We start from the raw sequence: 21,659 nt of genomic DNA, 5'->3' as shown, positions 1-21,659 counted from the left end.
GTGAAAACTCACCATACTTCCTAAGCTAGTTCTCTAGCTTAGTCAGTGAGAGCAGTCAGTCTCACTGGGGAAGTAAGGTCCAAGCAGGGGGAATGACAGCTAATGACATAGGGCAGCACGCAGGAGTGGTGCAGACCAGGGAGGCTGCAGCCAGGAGCCAGGCTGAGGGAAGACACCTCAGGGAGGGCTTCCTGGAGGAGGTTGGACCAAGACCCACTGGCTGGGAGAGGCAGTCTTGGCTGGAGTGATGGCAGGCCTCAGAGAGAAGAGGAAAATGAGGCTCCTGAGGAAACTTGGGGTTTCCAAATATCTGGTCCTCAGTTTTGCTATCAGGACATTGAAGTACCATTATGAATTAGGAAGGTTTAATCACAAGTAGGAGGAAATCTAAGCAAGCACTGACTGGTGATAGTTAATGTTAGAGATTGTAGGAGAGAGAGCTGGGAAGACAAACCTCAAACCTCTTTAGCCAGTTAACGGACAATTGTCTATTTTATTCTTTCTTTCTCTTAATTATCCTAATCTCTTTCATTTAAGACCTTAGTTTTTAAAGAGTCTCCTTTTCGGTCTTTATTTCAGTCTAAACCTCATTAAAGACCATCCCTTTTCATTTTTAATGTGCAGTTTCTATTTACCAAGAGTAGCTTTTGGAGAGAGATCAAGATCAAACCATTTACCTCTATACATAGCACCTCTCTCCTCCATCCCATTATGCCTCTCACTAAAGCAGAGCTAAAACCCTCACCTCATAAGCCTTGCTTTTATTGCAGACATTTCAAGGGAATGGCTTTGGATGGTTTTAATAAAATTTTCCCTAATTTGAGTCATTCATCCAATACTGTGTCGTGTTTGAATGACCCATGTTACTTTTCTCATGTAGAGATAGTCCACTGGCACCCAAATATTTCAGAATTTTAAGTGAAAAATTTTGAAAAGATGGGCCCAGGTGCATTGGCTCACACCTGTAATCCCAGCACTTTGGGAGGCCAAGGTGGATGGATCAGTTGAGGTCAGGAGTTCGAGACCAGCCTGGCCAACATAGTGAAATCCCCGTCTCTACTACAAATACAAAAATTAACCAGGTGTGGTGGTGCATGCCTGTGATCCCAGCTACTCAGGAGGTTAAGTCAGGAGAATCACTCGAACCCGGGAGGCAGAGATTGCAGTGAGTCAAGATCATGCCATTGCACTCCAGCCTGGGTGACAAGAGCGAGACTCAAAAAAAAAAAAAATGTATTTTAAGAAAACTATACACAGGAACTTTATCATACTGCTGGTCTCCAATGCAGTTGTTTGGGGCTACCTTATAAGTGAGAGCACTTCAAATCTGCTTTGGTACTTTAGTTACTAAGTTATAACCAAGAGCAGCAAAGTGAGGGTCTCTTTGGAATCAGATGTCCTTCTATTTAGAAGAAGTGTTTTCTCTAGAGTATTACTGTCCAGTAGAACTTTTTGCAATGTTGGAAATACTCTGTAATTGGGTCATGCTAGCTGCTAGCCACTGGTGTAACTGAGGAGCTGATTTGTAAATTTTATTTGGCTTTAATTTAAATAAAGCTTGTTTAAACATCTTAAATTTTATAATTCTGTTAACCTGTATGTTTTTATGTTCTGGCCTCAGGAACCCCCCAGACCGTCTTACCTTTTGGTGAAAAGGGTTTGGGTTCCCAGCAAGGAACCCAAGCAAAAATTAAGAAGCGTCTCTAAGACAGCAAATTTGATTAGGCTTCTTAAACAGTCCTGTGATTCTGTGGGAGGGGCACCCAAGTTCAGAACAAAAATTCACCACACAAGAATCTTTCTTATAAAATTACTTTCCTTTTTACCTTCTTTACCAAAAATACTTCTTAGTATCTTTAACTTTCTTTTCATCTCTTATTTACCTTGTTTTAGACATAGCCCAATGAGGTTTGAGTTAGACAAAGATATTTTACCTTTAATAAGAACATTAAAAAAAAAGTTTTTCTGTAATTCTTAAATCAGAAATTACCCAGATACTTAATATCAAATAACCCCAGATCCTAAATTATGACAGATTTGTTTGTAAGCATTTATTCCATTACATTTACCTGATGAATGTATGAATGTAATAGTTTACCTAGACTATTAACAAAAACTGTGATAGCTAATAAAGTTATTTTCCTAGTAACTATTTTTATAGCTGTGAATTTCAGGTATTTACTTAAGTAATAAAACTTATGCTTAATTTTAAGGGTATTTATACCAATAACTCAGGATTTAGTTATTTTCATTAAGCCAACAATATTTCATAGGTATACACAAGCAAAGATTATTCTGTCTTGGGCTAGGTTTTATAGTTGATAATCCTCATGGCAAATTTTATAGTATTCTGCAGGGATAAACACTGCTAGTATTTTACCAATAATTTATTTTATTTTTTTTTTTGAGATGGAGTTTTGTTCTTGTTGCCCAGGCTGTAGTGCAATGGCGCCATCTCAGCTCGCCGCAACCTCTGCCTCCCAGGTTCAAGTGATTCTCCTCCCTCACCCTCTTGAGTAGCTGGGATTACAGGCATGCGCCACCATGCCAGGCTAATTTTGTATTTTTAGTATAGACGGGGTTTCTCCATGTTGGTCAGGCTGGTCTCGAACTCCCAACCTCAGGTGATCCACATGCCCCGGCCTCCCAAAGTGCTGGGATTACAGGCGTGAGCCACCGCGCCCAGCCTACCAATAATTTTAAAGCCACCTTATTTATTAAAGCTTTTACTTAAGTCATGGGTATCTGGGTAATTTCCAATTTAAGAATCACAGGAAAACATTTTCTTTTTAATGTTCTTATTAAAGGTGAAATATCTTTGTCTAATTCAAACCTTGTAGGGTTATGTCTAAAAGCATTTGACTAGTCTTTTAAGTATCTGGTTAAGGGCTTTTACGTATTTTTTAAGCCAATTAATTAGAGTGCTTTATGTATTTTTAGTAGTGAAACATTGTTTACACAATGTATAAATACATAGAGGTATTTAGGCATGCTGATAGAAATACATTTTATAGATTCATAAAGACTTTTTCCTTTTTTCTAGCTTAGATTCAAAATTCTTGATAACATGTTGCATCACTCTAGGCAGTTTTCAGCTAAATAGTCCTAAATCTGCATATTAAAGGAAACAACTCAGGTGAAGATCCAATAGCAAAATTTACATGATGAGCTATAGGGAGAAAAAGTTTGGTGTGCTAGAGGGCAATTAAAATGAATTTAGCTGCCAATTAAACATATATATTATAAAATTATATATTTATATTTAATGTGTATATCACATATAATACGCATATCATAAAATGCATATATAATTTACAATGGCCTTTTAAATATACATAGATACATGTATACCCACATATACAAACAGAGATCCTGTAGCTTTACTTTAGTGCTTTAGCCTTGAAATAAGTATAAATTCGCTGGCTAGCAAAAAACAAAACAAAACAAAACCAAAAAAAACGGTTAAATCCAAACAGTGGTTTAAAGTAACAGCAGTTTTAAAGTAGGCAGAAAGGAAAATAGAAAAAGAGAATTTAGGGACTCTATAGTTTGCAGGTCGACCTTAGGGTTCCTTTTCCTTAATGTAAATGTGTACAAAGACCATATTACTTCTATTTTACATAAACTCTGGCAAGTTGAGGTGCCATAAAACCTATGGAGTACTCGAAAGGGGATCATTCTCCTTATTTTTAGAGTATTTCTTTCCCACGTGTTTTTTTTTTTTCTTGAAAGGAGGAACTGAGTTCTGGCCTAGGGATTTGTGTGGTGGATGGATACATGTCCTGGATGAGCCGTTTGTAAAATGAATTTGTACTGAGGATTTCCCTGCAGGGTTGCTGCACGTTGTGGGGGATCCACCCCCCAGACACTCCCACGAGGCCCCCAGTCACCCATGGGCGCCTTTTGGCTGGGAGGAGCAAATGCCCTTTCTCTTCAAAGCTGAAAAAACTGTCTCTCATTTACCTATGAAAACAACAGTTCAGTTTCTCATACAAATGCACACAGCCAAGCCAAACTGAGATTAATTCTGAGAGAAAAAGCAATAGAGGAGACCCTTTAGAATGCACCTTTGAACTAGAATTAGGATCTTACACAATTTCCTAGGAGAAAAATCAGCTCAAGAATAAATTAAGGACCATCAACCAAAACGGGAGGTCCGGAGCTCAGGTGGACTTACCAGTTCCACCAGAGGAGAAGCGCAAACTGGGTGAGGCTTCAGTGGGCCCGGGCTGGTATCTTAGCTCCAGTTTCCAGCAATTCCTTCAGGGTCCTGAGTCTTCTCTGAGGCCCCACGTGTTTGGGCATCAAATTATTGTCAATGGAAAGAGTCAAACTGTAAAATATTTGAAGAGATTTATCCTGAGCCAAATATGAGTGACCATGGCCTGTGACACAGCCCTCAGGAGATCTTGAAAGAATGTGCCCCTGGTGGTTGGGGTACAGCTTGATTTTATACATTTTAGGGAGGCATGAGCCATCCATCAATCAAATACATTTAAGAAATACATTGGTTTGGTCCAGAAAGGCGGGACAACTCAAAGCAGGGGCTTCCAGGCTGTAGGTGAATTTAAACATTTTCTGGTTGACAATTGGTTGAATTTGTCTAAAGACCGGGGATTGATAGAAAGGAAATGTTCAGGTTAAGATAAAAGATTGTGGAGACCAAGGTTCCTTTGAAGTCTTATAGTGGCTGTCCTTAGAGACAACAGATGACAAATGTTTCCTATTCCAATCTTTAAAAGGTGCTAGACTTTTAGTTAATCTCTTTAGGATTGGGAGGGCCTGGAAGAAAAAGATCTAGCTATGTTAATGGAGATTCTTTACAGATAAAAATTTTCCGCCACAAAAGACAGCTTTGCAGCGCCATTTCAAGATATGGCAAAGAAACATATTTCAGAGTAAAATATTTTGACTTTCTTCTTTGTCACATGTTTTGCCAGAGTCAGATTGGAAAGTAAGTCACGATATGTAGGGTTAAGTAAAACCCATCTGATGAGAATTTATGGTTTGTAGGGCATGACTCTCCAGACCCCTTAGATAGGAATTCGGGCAAGATAAAAAAAATCAGAGCTTAGTCCTCAGTATGTATCCAAGATATACAACATGATGCTATGGAATACGTGTACTCTTTAAAAGGTGACTATAGTTGAAGCAAATTAATATATTCATCATCTCACATAGTTATCCACTCTTTTGTTTTTGTGGCAAGATCAATTGAAATCTACTCAGCATGAAACCCATGTACAGTACAATTGTATTACCTGTAGTCCTCATGTTGTCCATTAGAGCTCTAGGCTTGTTCATCCTACATATCTGCTGCTTTTTATCCTTTGACCTACATCTCCCCATTTCCTCTCCCTTCTGCCCCTATCACCATAACTGCTGTTTTATTCTCTCTCTGTATATTTGACTTTTTTAAATTTTTTCTTTTTTTTCTTTCTATCTTTCTTTTTTTTTTTTTTTTTTTTTTTTTTGAGAGCTGTGAGTCTTGCTCTGTCACTTCAGGTTGGAGTGGTGGCGTGATCTTGGCCTCACTGCAACCTCCGCCCTGGGTTCACTCCTTCCTGTCTCAGCCTCCCAAGTAGCTGGGACTATAGGCGCCCACCACCACGCCCGGCTAATTTTTTTTTTTTTTTTGTATTTTTAGTATAGACAGGGTTTCACCATGTTGGTCATGCTTGTCTCCAACTCCTGACCTCAAGTGATCCACCCGCCTTGGCCCCCGAAAAGGCTGGGATTACAAGCATGAGCCACCACACCCGCCTTTTTTTTGAGACAGAGTTTCACTCTGTTAGCCGGGCTGGAGTGCAATGTGTGATCTGGCTCACTGCATCCCTGCCTCCTGGGTTCAAAGGATTCTCCTGCCCAGCCTCCCTAGTAGCTGGGATTACAGGCATGTCACCACACCCGCTAATTTTGTATTTTTAGCATGGAATTCTCCATGCTGGTCAGGCTGGCTTCTAACTCCCACCTCAACTGCTCCTTTGATCAGCCCACTGGCCTCCCAAAGTGCTGGGATTACAGGCATGAGCCACTACACCTGGCCTATATGGGGGAATAAAAACACTGGGCACACAGAACAGTAGGATGAATTGCTGAGGTTTTCACTAGGAGTGGGTGGGTAACAGCCAGCAATGAGAAGAGAAGGCTCCGTTCCCTCCATCACCCAGGCACTGGGCAACCTGGGGCAGCCCCTCCACCCGCCTAAGCCTCTCTTTTCTTATTGTCAATGTGGGCACGACACAGTTACTGGTGGGGACATTTTGGGGATTAACCCAGACACCACCAGTGACCGAAAGTGCCATACGTTCCCATACCCAGTCCTGCTTGCCTCCCACCTCTGCCACCCCCTGAGCTCTTTGCTTCAGACTTTCACTTTCTATGCTCAAGTAAATCTAGAATTACCACATATAAATACTCTAACTTTCTGGGGCCTGAATGTCACAGGGAGGCCTGTGGGAGCTTCTAGACTGAGGTCACGGTGGTATCATCCACCCCACCACACACACCTTGTCGTGAATAGTGTCTGGGAGATGGGGCCCAGCTTAGTAACTTAATGAATAGGGTGAAATAATGTTGGACATATTATACTCAATGTAAGAATGCATCGTTCCCAACCATTCTTATATTTATATTTTCTCTTTTCAGGGATCCACATCTTCTGGACCCAACTCTGGAATATGTGAAGGTAGGAAATCAGGATTAAACATGTAGCCGTGACCCTGGGCAGTAGATTTTCCATTTGGATCACAAAGTTGCTAAATACTGCTGCAGCCTGGTTTGTGTAAAAAGCTGGTTAGACTCGCCAAAACAACGGGAGGAAATTTGACTCCCTTAGGCCTTTGGTAAATTTTGTAGGGGTCTCATGTCATCCTATTACAGGTACCCTTATCTGGCCTTAGAGCCAGATATGTTTTAAAATTCAGAGTTTGTTTTTTTTTTTCCCAGAAAGGTAATATGGTACGTATAGTAATACCCCCAGAGAGGTTTGGGGTCAGCACTCCATAATCACACTCATTATTTTCACAGTGACATGTAAGAATATTCACACTAAGAGGGATAAATAGATGACAAATTATTTTATGTAGTTCAGGTTACATTTTGTCACCAAATGAGTTTGCTGCCAAGTGAGGTTTTTTTATGTTTGTGTTCAGAGTTTTTTGGATTTTGGAATGTAGATGAGGAATTGTGGACCCATATTTACCTTCAGTGGAGGACCGAAGGCTCCCTGAGATTTTGTGAGCCATCTTTTCCATTCCAAGAGCCACCCTCTTGTTCAGGGCTAATCTGGGGTCAAGTAGTAATATTAGGTACTTAGTTACTTTCCAGCGGGACTGGCAGTCGATGCTTCTAAATATTCAACCCTTCTAAATAATGTATTTCTTCTGAGCAGGAAGAAAAGATGCTTTTCACTTCTTCCCTCTGCCTCCTCATTTTCCGGTGTTGCTGTTTGCTTTATTTTCTTTTATTTTTGAAACTGTATTCTGGCACCTCCTACAGAAGAAAGAAGTCTGATTCTCACATTTGGTTTCTTGGATTTATGACAACATAGTTATTTTTTGGGAGAAATCGTGGCAAGAGTTAGAGTTTAGAATCAGGAGCCTCATTCCACCTTCACTATCCCAAGGGCAGCATCCTAGTTTCAGAGTGTGTAGGCCTATCTCTTGTGTATACCCATGCCTTCCCCAGAGTCTTGCCATTTCCTCCCTCTTTAAAAGACTGGAGGATGGACGGAAGAGGAGGAAGCTCCAGTAGAACCACTTGGCCACTTGGGGCGGTCAAAGTTTGTTGGAATAGAGGTGGATATTCTTTTTTCCCATCTCTTATCCCTGAATGACAACTGAGCTGTGTTTTCATGGGAGAAAATGTGTAATCCTAAACCTGAAGGGCCACCGCACCAGAATCTGGCCAGAGCTTTATAAATAGTGTATCTGTGTCCCTCCCAGATGCATCACATGTTTTGTGCAGGTTATGCATTGCAAAGTATTAGAGGATGCTATTTGCATAGACTGTGATTTGACTTAACAAAAAATGCACTTTAGAATTCTGCAGTGTGTAACAACAGCCGTTTAAAAATCACTCCATGCCATGTTTCAGAAATTGGCTGTCTCCTACCATGGGCCAGTCTGGCTGTGCTCAGCAAGTATTCTGCCTTCTTCTTACTCCAATACCTCAGTCTTTTCTTTTACAAAAGTCCAAACCCCTTTTAAGATAATTTGGTGGTGCATTCTCAAGCTAAATATAGAGGATTTTGGAATGGCCTGTTTAGGTATTATCCAAGCTATTACATCTCATTTGTGAGTATCAATCATTGTGAGTTGAGTGGTATTGACAAAGAAGAGATTTTGGAGTTGTCAGTGGCTTCTGTTTATCTGGGCTCTCTTTGCCTTCTCCTGGCAGTGACATGTGATGGAACTGCTCTTTGAGGTTCAGAGGTTCCTTTTCAAGAACATGTTGAGGTATTCCGAGGGGTACCCTTTCCTCCTAACTTGATCTGAATCTAGTCAGAGCCTTATAAATGATGTGTCTGTATCCTTCCTAAATGTATCACTTTTTTTTCTTTTTCACTTCACCTTGGTTTAGAGGGATGGTTTGGGAATGTGTTGGGCCAATGTGGGGTATTTTCATTTGCCTCTATGGACACTAAGACTCTGAAAGCACGTCCATAGCGGTCTCTGATGTAAAGGTCCAAGAGGACCCAGGGACCCATCTTCTTGGCTTGGGTCTGTTGTAGGACTTCTCACACTTAGTTGCCCTGTGGAGCCAGGCTGACTAGTGCCAGGACGGCCTCATAAGTTGATGCCAGCTGGTGCCTCATGGCTGGAGATAAATCAAGGGAGGTGAGAGAGTTGCAGATAAACTGAGGTGCAGTTTGACCCCCTTAACTTCTTGTCTACAATCCCCTTGTGCACTTACTGCCTCTTGAGCTTAGAGAAAAATAGTTCTATGTGAATTATGTTGTCTCATAAAGACCCCTTCCAGTGGGTTCAGATTCATTGGTGAAAAAAACAAGCATCACGAAGCCAAATTGTAGGATCCATTTTGACCCCAGAATGGGGAGAGTCTTATCGTATCCTGAGTCTCATCTGGGCAGGGGAAGCACCCAGTTGTGGCCAACAGATAGCAGTCCAAATACTGGCAGGAGCTCCAGCCCCAGGTCTCCCTCCCTCCCTGTGTCTTTACATGCTGCTCCCTTGCCGGGCCCTGTGGCTCACACCTGTAATCCCAGCACTTTGGGAGGCCAAGGCGGGCGGATCACCCGAGGTCAGGAATTCGAGACCAGCCTGGCCAATATGGTGAAACCCTGTCTCTACTAAAAATACAAAAATTAGCCGGGTGTGGTGGCAGGCATCTGTAATCCTAGCTACGTGGGAGGCTGAGGCAGGAGAATCGCTTGAACCCAGGAGGCGGAGATTGCAGTGAGCTGAGATTGCACCATTGCATTCCAGCCTGGGCGACAAGAGTGAGACTCCATCTCAAAAAAAAGAAAAAAAAATGCTGCTCCCCTCCCCATCAGAGATTTTCCAGCCATCTTCCCTTGGTTTTTTCAGTGCCCAGATAGAAGAGAGAGGTCTGGGATAGAAGAGAGAGGTCTGGGACTGCCTCCTGCCTCCTCGGGTCTGGGAGAGACAAGGTATTGAGGCTGACCCTCGTAGCTGGTGGGGCGAGGGGACTGCAGTGTCATGGCAGGAGAGAGCTGGGTGGAGAAAGAATCCAGCGTTCAGCTCTGGCAGTTTGTACGTGTGTCCTTCTAGCACCGCGCACCGTTTGTGTTGCAGTACATTCATGCCGGGTGAAAGGGGACCAGTTTCTCGGTTGCTTAGCTACCGGTCGTTCATCCCAAGTGGAATGGAGGAAAATATGCATGGCTGGGAAGCCCCAGGGCTGTTTGGCAGCTCTTTTACCTTGTCCAGCAGGCTGGCCTCCTGCTGGGACTTCTGACAGCACCAAGACCCCAAAGGCTCAATTTGATATTTGGATGTGAGAGGAAAATAAATTGCAGATCCAAAGTAGCCCAGGGATTTGGGGATCTCATTCCTCACTCTTTCTGTCTCTTTAATTCCGGCATTTAAAGGAGAGAATTTTTCTTTTCTTTTCTTTTTTTTCCCCGTTTTTCCTAGCCTTCTCTCCTCACAATTTTTTCCCCTCATAGTAGCTCAGAACATGATCATCTTGAGAGTTTGGTTTTAACTTTTGTCTAATCATGAGGTCCTTTTCTGTGGTCAAACGTAATTGATTTCTGTTTCACAAGATTGAAAGGAAAGATTTCTTCCAGATTGGAAAGCCGAACCCTCCAGAGTGGCTCCACCTTCCTCCTGCTGTTTACCACGTAGTTAGTGACTTCGGTTCCTGGCATACAGCTCTGGAATTTTCCTCTGCGTACCTAGCATACCTTACCCTAGATAAAACCAAACATTTTTTTTTTTAATAGGAGGAAATATCTTTTAGAGTCAATAACCCTAGGCAAAATTATGAAGTAGAACGTTATCTCTATACTGCTGAATCTACTCACTGCCCCATTGCATTTGGCTAGATTTTTACCTCATTAAAACACAATTACACTGTGTCCAGTTTCTTAGATCACTATCAAGTAGCTGCTTAGAAAATTTGATAAAATAGTAGTGCTAAAATGTTAATAAATGATAACAGCTCCATGTGATCCCCTTCCCAGGTAGTTTTCCAACAGAGATTCACATCCCCTGAGACCTCCCACCCCAGCGAGGGAGCTGGGTCCACACTCTGGTTCTTTTTGTTTTGTTTTGTTTTGAGACGGAGTCTTGCTTTGTCGCCCAGACTGGAGTATAGTGGCACAATCTTGGGTCACTGCAACCTCCGCCTCTCTGGTTCAAGCGCTTCTCCTGCCTCAGCCTCCCAAATAGCTGGGACTACAGGCGCCCGCCACCACACCTGGCTAATTTTTTGTATTTTTAGTAGAGATGGGGTTTCACGGTGTTAACCAGGATGGTCTCGATCTCCTGACCTTGTGATCCACACCCCCCTCAGCCTCCCAAAATACTAGGATTACAGGCGTGAGCCACCACACCCAGCCCACACTCTTGTTCTAATTAGTAATGTGACCCTGGATTTGCCACCTGCTCTCTGTGGGTTCCATTGTCCCCACAATAGAAACCTTGGGGTGGGCTAATGTTCCTTCTAGCTTAAGTTTTTAGGATTCTCCATGCCTAGAATAGGCTGTAGAGGAAAATCTTGTAGCCGGTGGTAAGGAGTTCTTAATTGTGCGATATCCCTGTTGATCCTAAGATTGCCATATTGGTTGGAACAGGATACCATTTCATGTTGTATCTTGGATATGAAGACCAAGGCCATGACAGATCATAACTGCCACCACGGTGTTCCAGAAGAGTGGAAGTTACCCCAGCACTGCTGCATTGCTCTGTGATCCATTATGCTTCACTTCTGTAACCCTCTTTGAACCTATGAAGCCTAGGCTCACTTCCACTCTTTATCATTCTCTTCCTTTTATTTTCCCCTGGAACTGCATCTTTAAGCTTCAGAAGTTGCCCCCACAACCTGCACTAAATATAAATGTATATTATCTCCTCTGAGTGTGGTGGCTCACGCCTGTAATCCCAGCACTTTGGGAAGCCGAGGTGGGTGGAAAACCTGAGATCAGGAGTTCGAGACCAGCCTGACCAGCATGGTGAAACCCCAACTCTACTAAAAATACAAAAATTAGCTGGGCGTGATGGCAGGTGCCTGTAATCCCAGCTACTCAGGAGGCTGAGGCAGGAGAATTGCTTGAACCTGGGAGGTGGAGGTTGTAGTGAGCCAAGATTGGGCCATTGCACTCCAGCCTGGGCAACAGAGCAAGACTCCATCTCAAAAAAAAAAAAAAAAAATTTACGTTTTCTCCTTCCTCTTTGTACCTATATTCCTTTTAGGCTCAAGACTAGTGCTGTTTTGTTTATTTTGTTTTTTGAGACGGGGCTTACTCTGTTCCAGGCTGGAGTGCAGTGGCTTGATCATAGCTCACCGAAGCCTTGAACTACTCGGCTCAAGCAATCCTCCCACCTTAGCCCCCTCAAGTAACTGGGACCACAGATGACCACCGCCATGCCTGACTATTTTTTTCTTATTTTTTATAGAAACAGGGTCTCACTATGTTGCCCCAGCTTGTCTGGAACTGTTGGCCTCAAGTGATACTCCTATCTCAGCCTCCCAAAGTGCTGGGATTACAGATACGAGCCACCATGCTGGGCCAAGACTAATTCTTTTTGGCCTCTTCACACACCAGCCCTACAGTTATTTTAGTAAAGAGTTCTTTTTCTGGGGGTGATTTAAGCTGTAGTTTTTTAAGGGAGGAAGTGATTGGCTAGGGCAGGGCTGGGTGATTTTTCCTTTAGAAGAAGTGTTTATTATACATTTTCCATTTTTAAATAAATTGTCGTCAAAAAAGATACATTAGAAAATATGGTGAAGTGGAAAAAAATATTGGAATGCCTGTTTTTTTCAAATTAGCCGTGAGTAGGCAAGTGGTTTTTTGTAGCCAGGCTGTAAACAGCACGCTTGCCCGGCTGTGGACAAAGGCCTGCTCTCCAGGCGACTGCAGTGAGGAAGTGTCAGGACGGAATGCAGCCTTTTGTTCCTGGCTAGATTCCTAGTGAACGCATGTCCTCTTTCTTTTGTAGTCAGCTTGGTGGGTTCTTGTTAGACCCACTGTGAGCTGTAATAGAATGACCTACAGTCTCTGAGCTTGTTGCGCAGGCTAGGAGGAGAAAGGACAAGGCTGCAGCTGTTATCCTCAGTGGGGACAGCGCCCTGCAGCTTCTCCCTTCACAGTACAGATGACCCCAGAGAAACTCAGGAAGCTGTCCTTTGTGGGGTGAATGCTCTGAAAATTCTCCTTCCCAAAGGGTCTTCTAGGTCTATAGATGTTACAGGCCATCCAAGGCTTAGATCTCAGCAAGGCCGTTTCCTGCAGCCAGCTGGGGATACATTAGGTCACCCAGCATATTTAAAAAGGAGTAATTATGCAAATTCCAGCGCCAAGAATAAGTGCCCTGGCTGCCGGAGACCTCAGTGGAGAAGGGGTGACGTGACTTCAGCTCCCTTTTTGTGCTCAAGATGGCTGCAGCCGTGGTCACAGTTAAATAGCTGTCTTTGAGGGAAGCCTTTTCTTCCAGCAGGAAAGCAGGCCAGTCTGCTCTGAATTAGCCAGCTCGCAAAGTATGAAAGGGACTTACAAAAACAATGGCACGCTGTACATTCCGTGAGATTTTAACAAGTTATATGAACCAAATAATGGACCGATTGGCTGGCTCTGCAGGTTTTTGCCTGAGTGTGCACATTGGCAGAGCCAGCGCTGGCCCCTGTGGGACCAGAGATCAAACGCCGCCAGCAGTGATTGTAAAACAGCCCTGGCCTGCTCTAGGGCCCACATGCAGGGGGACGAAAGGGAGCTCCCATCCACCTTCTTCCACTCCACCCCAAAAACATCCTCTGCAAATATTCTTGGGAGGTTTGGTGTTACTACAGTTACGAAAAATGCTGAGGTAGGATGTTCCCACATCCTAGGTATGGACGACAGTCTCCCTCATTCAGTGGAATCTTATCCTTCAGGTCTGTGAAAATGTGGCCATTTATAAAAAGTAAAACCTTATGAAAACACATGTCCGTATAAAAGTCTATATCCATGTTTATAGTGACATTATTCATAATTAACAAAAACAGCTGGAGACAACCCCAAAGTCCTTCAACAGGAAAAAAGTAGTACACCCATACAATGGCGTATTATTTAACCATAAAGAGGAATGGACTTTTATTTACTTATTTTTTTTAAGAAACAGGGTCTCACTCTTGCCCAGGCTGGATTTCAGTGGTGCAATCATAGCTCACTGTAGCCTCAAACTCCTGGTCTTGAGTGATCCTCCCACCTCAGCCCCCTGAGTAGCTAGGACTCCAGGCACTCGCTACCACACCTAGCTAACTTGTTTATTTTTTGTAGAGATGGGGTCTGCTTGTGTGCCTGGGCTGATCTCGAACTCTGGCCTTCCTCCTGCCTTGGCCTCCCAAAGTGCTGGGATTATGTGTGTGAGCCACTGTGTCCAGCCTAGGAATGGGCTATTGATATACACAGAAACACTGTGTTAGTATCTTTTCACGCTGCTGATAACAACATACCCAGACTGGGCAATTTACAAAATAAAGAGGTTTATTTAACTTACAGTTCTGTATGGCTGAGGAGGCCTCACAATCATGGTGGAAGGTGAAAGGCATGTCTCACATGGCAGCAGACAAGAGAAAAGAGCTTGTGCAGGGAAACTCCTTTTTTTTTTTTTTTTTTTTTTTTTGAGACAGAGCCTCACTATGTTGCCCTGGCTGGAGTGCAGTGGCATGATCTTGGCTCATTGCAACCTCCACTTCCTAGGTTCAAGCAATTTTCCTCCCTCAGCTTCCCAAGTAGCTGGGATTACAGGCATGGGCCACCATGCCCAGCTAATTTTTTTGTGTTTTTAGTGGAGGTGGGGTTTTGCCATATTGGCCAGCCTGGTCTCGCACTCCTGACCTCAAATGATCCACCCACCTTGACATCCCAAAGTGCTAGGATTATAGGCATGAGCCATCGTGCCCAGCCGAAACTCCCCATTTTAAACATCAGATCTCATGAGACTTATTTACTATCATGAGAACAGCATGGGAAAGACCTGCCCCTGTGATTCAATTACCTCCCACCGGCTCCCTCCCACAACACATGGGAATTTGAGATGAGATTTGGGTGGGGACACAGCCAAACCGTATCATGCATGAATCCTGAATACATTACATTGAGTGAAAGTAGACAGTCTCAAAGGCTACATACTCTATAGTTACATTTGTATGATATTCTGGAAAAGGCAAAACTTATAGTGACAGAAAACAAATAAATGGTTGAAAAGAGGTTGGGGAAGAGATGAAGTGCACCAGGGAGCTTTTGGGGGTGATAGAAATAGAAATATGGTGATTGTAGTGATAGTTACCCAACTGGGTTGTTTGTCAGTGCTCATGGAATTGCACTAAAAAGGGTGACTTTTGCTGAATGCAAATTATACCTAATAAGCCTGAGCTTAAAAAGCAAGCTAGGCCGGGTGTGGTGGCTCATGCCTGTAATCCCAGCACTTTGAGACCAGCTTGGCCAACGTGGTGAAGCCCCTAACTACTAAAAAAATACAAAAATTAGCCGGGCATGGTGGCATGTGCCTGTAATCCCAGCTACTCAGGAGGCTGAGGCAGGAGAATTGCTTGAACCTGAGAGGTAGAGGTTGCAGTGAGCAAAGATTGCACCACTGCACTCTTGCCTGGGCGACAGAGCAAGACTCTGTATCAAAACAAACAAAAAAAGGCAAGTTAAAGCCTTATATTTCAGTCCTTAAGTGCTGCCACCTCAGTAGGAGAAATTTTCCATTTTGAGATGGGCCACACCAGGGAGGCCCGACCCTTGATGAAATGGAGAAAGTGCCAAGCTTGAAGATTTTTGACTGCAGTGGCTCTTTCAACAGATATTTTTTTAGTATATACCATGTGTTTGTAATTGTTCAGTCAGGTCAGACCAGGTGGCAGGAAAGTGTTACCAGGAGTCTAACCTGAGATAGTCACAGTGGGAATGGAAAGTTAGGTCACATGCTGAAGGCCTTTTAGAGATAGAATTAAGACCCAGTTATTAGGGAAGCTGAGAGATTCTAACAGGATGTAAATGGTGCAGGTGAGAGAGAAGCTAGGGGCAGTTCCCGGGACCACACCAGTACCTAGCATTGTGCCAGAAGCCAGTAAATAGGGAGGAAAGGGGATGTCCATTTGGAAACATTGTTACCACAGTGTTGTCAATCTTTGAGCATTTGTGGATATCTTTAGACCAAGGAGTCAGCAAACTATAGCCTAAGACCAAATCTAGCCCACCACCTATTTTGGTATGACCACTAAGCTAAAAGTGGATTTTATATTTTAATATGGCTTTTTTTTTTGAGTTGGAGTTTCGCTCTTATTGCCCAGGCTGGAGTGCAACCATGCAATCTCGGCTCACTGCAACCTCTGCCTCCTGGGTTCAAGCAATTATCCTGCCTCAGCCTCCCAAGTAGCTGGGATTACAGGCACCCACCACCATGGCTAGCTAATTTTTTATATTTTTATTAGAGACAGGGTTTCATCATATTGGTTAGGCTGGTCTTGAACTCCTGACCTCAGGTGATCCATCGCCTCGGCCTCTCGAAGTGCTAAAATGGCTTTTTAAAAATCAAAAGAAGAGTAGCAAAATTGTATAAAGTTCCAGTTTTGATGTGCATCAATAGTTTTATTGGAACACAGCAATGCCCATTCATTTATGTATTGTCTGTGGCTACTTTTCCTATAATGGTGGGATTGAGTACAGATTCTCCTCCACTTACGATGGGGCTACATTGCAATAAACCCATCATCAATTGAAAATATCCTAAGTTGAAAATGCATTTAATACACCTAATCTAACGAATATTATAGCTTAGCCCACTGAATATTATAGTTTACCCCAGCATCACCCAAGAGTATCATGGTACATGTTGCTAGCCTGGAAAAGATCACATTTCAAAATTTGAAGCACACTGAATACATATCACTTTAACACCATCGTAAAGTTGAAAATCAGTGGAAGCATTGTTAAGTCAGGGCCTCTGTAGTTGTGACACTACGGCCCCAAAAGCCTAACAGAACCTTTTACAGAAAGAGTTTTCTGACCCTTGCTATAGAGTCTTTGCACCTTTACTGTTTCTGTTTTGCCTTCCCAATAATGCCTAACAGGCTTTCAACAAAAGTGAGTCCTTGGGCAAGTTTTGTGATCTTGCACAATCACAAGGATAGTGCTTTTGTCACACTGTGCAGGATTTGGATGCCTCTCTGCATCTTGTGAGGTGTACCTGTCAGCTCTGAGCAGCATCTCTCTGCTGCCCTGGTCAGTTCTGGCATCTTTAGCCCAGATGGATGAACAGGTGTGTGGGGCAGCATTGGTACTTGAACCCTGACTGCTCCAGACTGAGGGTTGCCTGGATAACTCCTCAGCCCAGACATTGCTTTGTCCATGCAGCCTGAGATGAATTTTCTTGTGCCCCAAGTCAGAGAGAAGTGACTTCTCACTGGGCCTCCTGAACTTGATGGTTTGAGATAAGGTCAAACCCTGGAGCTGCCCTCTGGAGGTGCTAAAAGGAACATGGTCTGGCCAGTGAGAGGAATAAGACCAGATTTACATTCTGTGTGGATTTGTATTCTGTGCTGCAGGCGTCAGCCTTGTAGCTGAGGCACCATCCTCCCTAGTTCAAGGAAGGATTCTTCTGAGATCCCAAACTGTAGGGATGGCTGAGAGACTCAAAAACTAACAGGCAGGCAAGAATTGAAACTGTGGCTTCTGACGGGACTCAGCTCCATATTGGACTTAGAATCTGGTGTGGCCTGCCGACCTCTAACCTCATCTCCTGCCACCCCAATAGTCACTGTCCTCTGCCACCCTGGCTTTCCCTAGTGTCCCTGGGGCTTTGCCTTCCCATTGGCCTGGAAGGTTCTGAGGCAGAATAGCTGAGTGGTTTGGAGTGAGTGCTAGGACAAGGACACTGCTGTGGGTTGAATTATGTCCCCCAAAAGTGGTATGTTGAAGTCCTAACCCCCAGTACCTGTGAATGGTGACCTTATTGGGAAATAGGGTCATTGCAGATATAATCAAATTAAGATGAGGTCATATTGGACAAGGATGGGCTCTAATCCAGTGACTGGTATCCTTGTAAGAAGAAGGAGATTTGGACCAGACACAGGTGTAGAGGGAGAAGGCCATGTGAGGACAGAGACAGGGGGATGAGTCTGCAAGCCCAGGAGTGTCGGCAATCACCAGAGGTGAGGGAGAGGCAAGGCAGGCTCCTCCCTGCAGCCTTCAGAGCCATCGTGGACCTCCGGATACTTTATATAGGATTTCTAGCCTCCAGAGCTGTGAGACAATAAAAACATTTCTATTTTAAAGTTGCCAAGTTTGTGGTAATTGGTCATGGCAGTCCTGGGAAACGAATACAAATCCAGAGCCCTGTTTTAGCCATTTCTTGGTTGTATGACCTTGGGCAAGTTACTGAAGTTATCTGGAGCTCAGTTTCCTTAGCAGTAAATGGGAATTTCAGGGGATTAAACAGTGAATACATGTGAAGTTCTTAGTTCTTAGCACAGTGCCCCACATGTAGTTAGCACTCAGCAAATACCAGCTTAGTGACTGTGGCTCCACTCCCTATGTGGCTGGTTCATTTGACTCACATTTCACTGCCTCAGAACAGCCTTCCCTGACATCCCTACTAAAAACAGCCCCCAAGTCACTATCTCATTACTCTGTATATTATCCTCGTTTGTCCCAAATTTTATTTATTTTATTTATTTATTTGAAACAAGGTCTGGCTTGGTCACCTAGGCTGGAGTGCAGTGGCACAATCTCAGCTCACTGTAATCTCTGCCTCCCAGGCTCAAACCATCCTCCCACTTCAGCCTCATGAGTAGGTGGGCCTACAGGCATGCACCACCACACCCGGCTGATTTTTTTTTCTTTTTTAGAGACCTGGTTTCACGTTGGCCAGGCTGATCTCAAATTTGTGAGCTCAAGTGATTCGCCTGCCTTGGCCTCCCAAAGTGCTGAGCTTACAGGTTTGAGCCACTGCGCCCGGCCTTATTTGTTTACCTTTAAAAATAAGACTTCTCACTAGCATGTGAGTCCTGAGGACCAAGACCCTTCTTTTGTTTAGTGACTGAGCACACACACCAGATGCACAAGGGCATTTATTTTAATTTTTAATTTTTGTGAGTACAGAGTAGGTGTATATGAGATGTTTTGATACAGGCATACAATGTGTAATAATCACATCAGGGTAAATGGGGCATCCATCACCATTTACTGAGTTACAGACAATCCACTTATACTCTTCAGTTATTTTAAAATGTACACACACTGGACACTTAAATTTAGGGAAAGGGGAATGAGGTTGTTCTAAAAACTTTTATGTTTCCCAAAGCAGATAATGCTGATGTCTCTAAAATTTTTCCAGAAATCCTTAGTGTTTTTATTTCAAAACAGCAAGGAGGTTCCCACACCTAACCTCAGTCTACCTTCTCTTGCCCACCTGGTACACCATCAAAACTGTGGGGTTGCTGTTGTCACCTTAAAAACTCACGTATTTGGGAAGAGATATACACTGTTTTTAAAAGTGTAGTTCTGGCAACTTCTATGGCCTAGACCGGTCTACTCTTTGGGAGATCTTGTTAACTATAGGCAATCTAACTTCACCAAAATGAGAGGCCTGGATGGCTAGCTTTAGAATCATTTGCTGTTAAGCTCTGCCCTCTAGTGGTCATCAGTGTCACAACAGTTCAACATTTGGCTACAATTCGGTTTCTAAATATTCTGAGAGCTTTTAATATTAAATGTAATAGCGTGTCAGGACATTGTATTCAACTTCAGAAAGAAGAGCTGTGTTTACAATACATGAAAAGGCAGATTTAAATTGTCAAGGAATTTTATTATTAGAATTGTCAATGTTCTTGAACGAAGAGCTGTAAAATGCTATGATACTGTATGTAGATTTTGAGATAGGAGGTTTGCATTTGGCCTGAAGTGTTCCCTCTGATAACCAAGAAGTTTCCTGGGAACAACTTGTATTTGAATCGTGATTTGATATCTGAAAAAATGTCTAGGCTTGGCAGGAAGGGTGCTGGTATTGGGTAAGGCAGAAGACCGCATGCCTGGGAGACAGCATGTGCTCAGGCTGACTGGAGCAGGAGAGAACAGTGGGAGGAGCCTTGGGAGAAGCAGTAGGTGCTCCATGTTTCTTGAATCGGAAAAGAGATTCCGAGAAGAAGATCACATTGTTCAGAGAACAATGAGTTTGGGAAGAGTTGTATTTATTTATTGCCAATGTATCTAACTACATATAACTTTGCAAGTTGCTTTTTTCGTTGGACATCTTTCCATATTAAACGTATGGGCCTCCCTCCTTTCGAGTGGGTACCCAGTATTCCATTGTATGAAATACAGTTATAGTTCACTAGTTCCCTACTGGCATTTGGGTTTTGCTAATATTCTGTTAGAAACAGTTTTGTGGTTAGTACATAGTCATTTGGTAAATATTTGTTGAGTCTCTTGCCTGTGCTGGTCACTGTTCCAGGGGCTGAGGATACAGCAGTGAACAAAACAATATCCCTGCCCCCATGGAGCTTTTACTCTGGGGGTGGAGGACTGGGAAGACAATAAGAAAGACAATCAAGTCAATCCTGTTAGCTGACGATGAGTGCTTAGCAGAAAAGGTGCATCAGGGAAAGAAGCTATGAAAGTTGGGGTAAGGGGACATTAAATTTTAGATAGGGTAACCAGGGAAGGCCTCACCAAGAAGGTGACTTTTGAGTGGAAATACAAGTCAACTGTGATGTCTAAGGGGAAGAAGAAGAGCAAGGCTTTGAAGCCAGGGCCCGCCTCTTCCATGGAGGAACCAGGAGGCCAGAGGCTCGAGCTGGTGAAAGCAGCTGGTGTTAGAGCGGCAGAAGGTGATGTGCGAGGGATTGTGTGTCAGAGTAAGGACTTTAATTTTTTCTGGAATGAGATGGGAGGCATCTCAGGTTCACTTTGGCTTCTGTGTTGCTGCTAGACTGCAGGGGACAGGGGCTGAAGCAGGGAGACCAGTGGGGAGGCCACTGTGATTGTCCAGATGAGAGATGATGGTAGTTTGGACCTGCGAGAGCAGGGGAGGTGGTAAAGAAGGGGGCTCTAGGAGTGTAACATGAAGGCAGAGCCATCAGCCCTTCCTGATGGATTGGACATGAGGTGGGGGAAGAGAGGAGCCACGCCTGATACTGGTAGGATGGTGCTGTTGTCAGTGGAGGTGGCTTGGCGTGTGTTTGTGCAAGAATTTTCAGAAGATAAAAATCTAGGAGTCAAATGATTCAGTGTCACATAATGGGTCAAAATAAAGCTTCTTGGTAACTGAAAGATTCTTTTTTATTTGTTGTTTCTTACCTTTTTCTCAGTTTCTAATTTTTTTCTAATAGTGTTTTTATGATAGTTACTTATAAAAATAAAAACACCCCTGTAATTATATACCTTAGTCTACTCCATAGGTAAGATACTGAAAACTTGTGGCTCAATCAAAATTATGTAAAGCAAGTAAATATTAGAGCAGAAGTTCTTGAAGTGTTTTGTCTCAAGACCTCTTAAAAATTATTGAGGACCCTAAAAAGTTTTTGTTGTGTGACTTCTAGCTATTGATACTCATCATGTTAGAAATTAAAATGGAATATTTTTAAATGTTTGTTTATTTTTACTTAATGAGCATTTCATGTAATGTTTATTCATTTAAAAATAAGAGTAAACCCATTATATACCAGTGAATGTACATTTGTGGTAAGAATGACATTGTTTTACATATTTGCAGATCTCTTTAGTGTCTGATAGAACACGACTTGATTCTTATATTTGCTTCAGTGTTCACTCTGTTGTTTTATGTTATTTTGGTTGAAGTCTCAAATAATGTGGCCCTGCACAAGTATGCAGTTCAGAAAGGGAGGAGTATTTTAATAGCCTCTTCAAATCATTACAGATGTTGGTCTTTGATACTAGACTAGAACTCAACAAGTTGTAGTTCCTTAGAGGTTAACTGCAGTGTGGACTCTGAAATCCTGTCGAT

The 21,659-nt window shown here is 43.1% G+C and overlaps 1 protein-coding gene across 2 annotated transcripts in view; it reads left to right on the top strand.

The window, feature by feature from the left end:
- The window catches only part of BCAR3 (BCAR3 adaptor protein, NSP family member), a 143,839-nt gene that overhangs the window by 56,387 nt on the left and 65,793 nt on the right, over positions 1 to 21,659 (top strand). For both annotated transcript variants that reach the window (XM_021920931.2, XM_003892216.3), the window contains exon 3: positions 6,649 to 6,688. In XM_021920931.2, coding sequence (XP_021776623.2) covers positions 6,649 to 6,688 — 40 coding nt within the window. The remainder of the gene's footprint in view (positions 1 to 6,648; positions 6,689 to 21,659) is intronic.

This window comes from Papio anubis, chromosome 1 (assembly GCF_008728515.1).
Source record: "Papio anubis isolate 15944 chromosome 1, Panubis1.0, whole genome shotgun sequence".
NCBI lineage: Eukaryota > Metazoa > Chordata > Mammalia > Primates > Cercopithecidae > Papio > Papio anubis.
The sequence above is the reverse complement of the archived record's forward strand: the minus strand, read 5'-3'. Positions and strand labels throughout refer to the sequence as shown.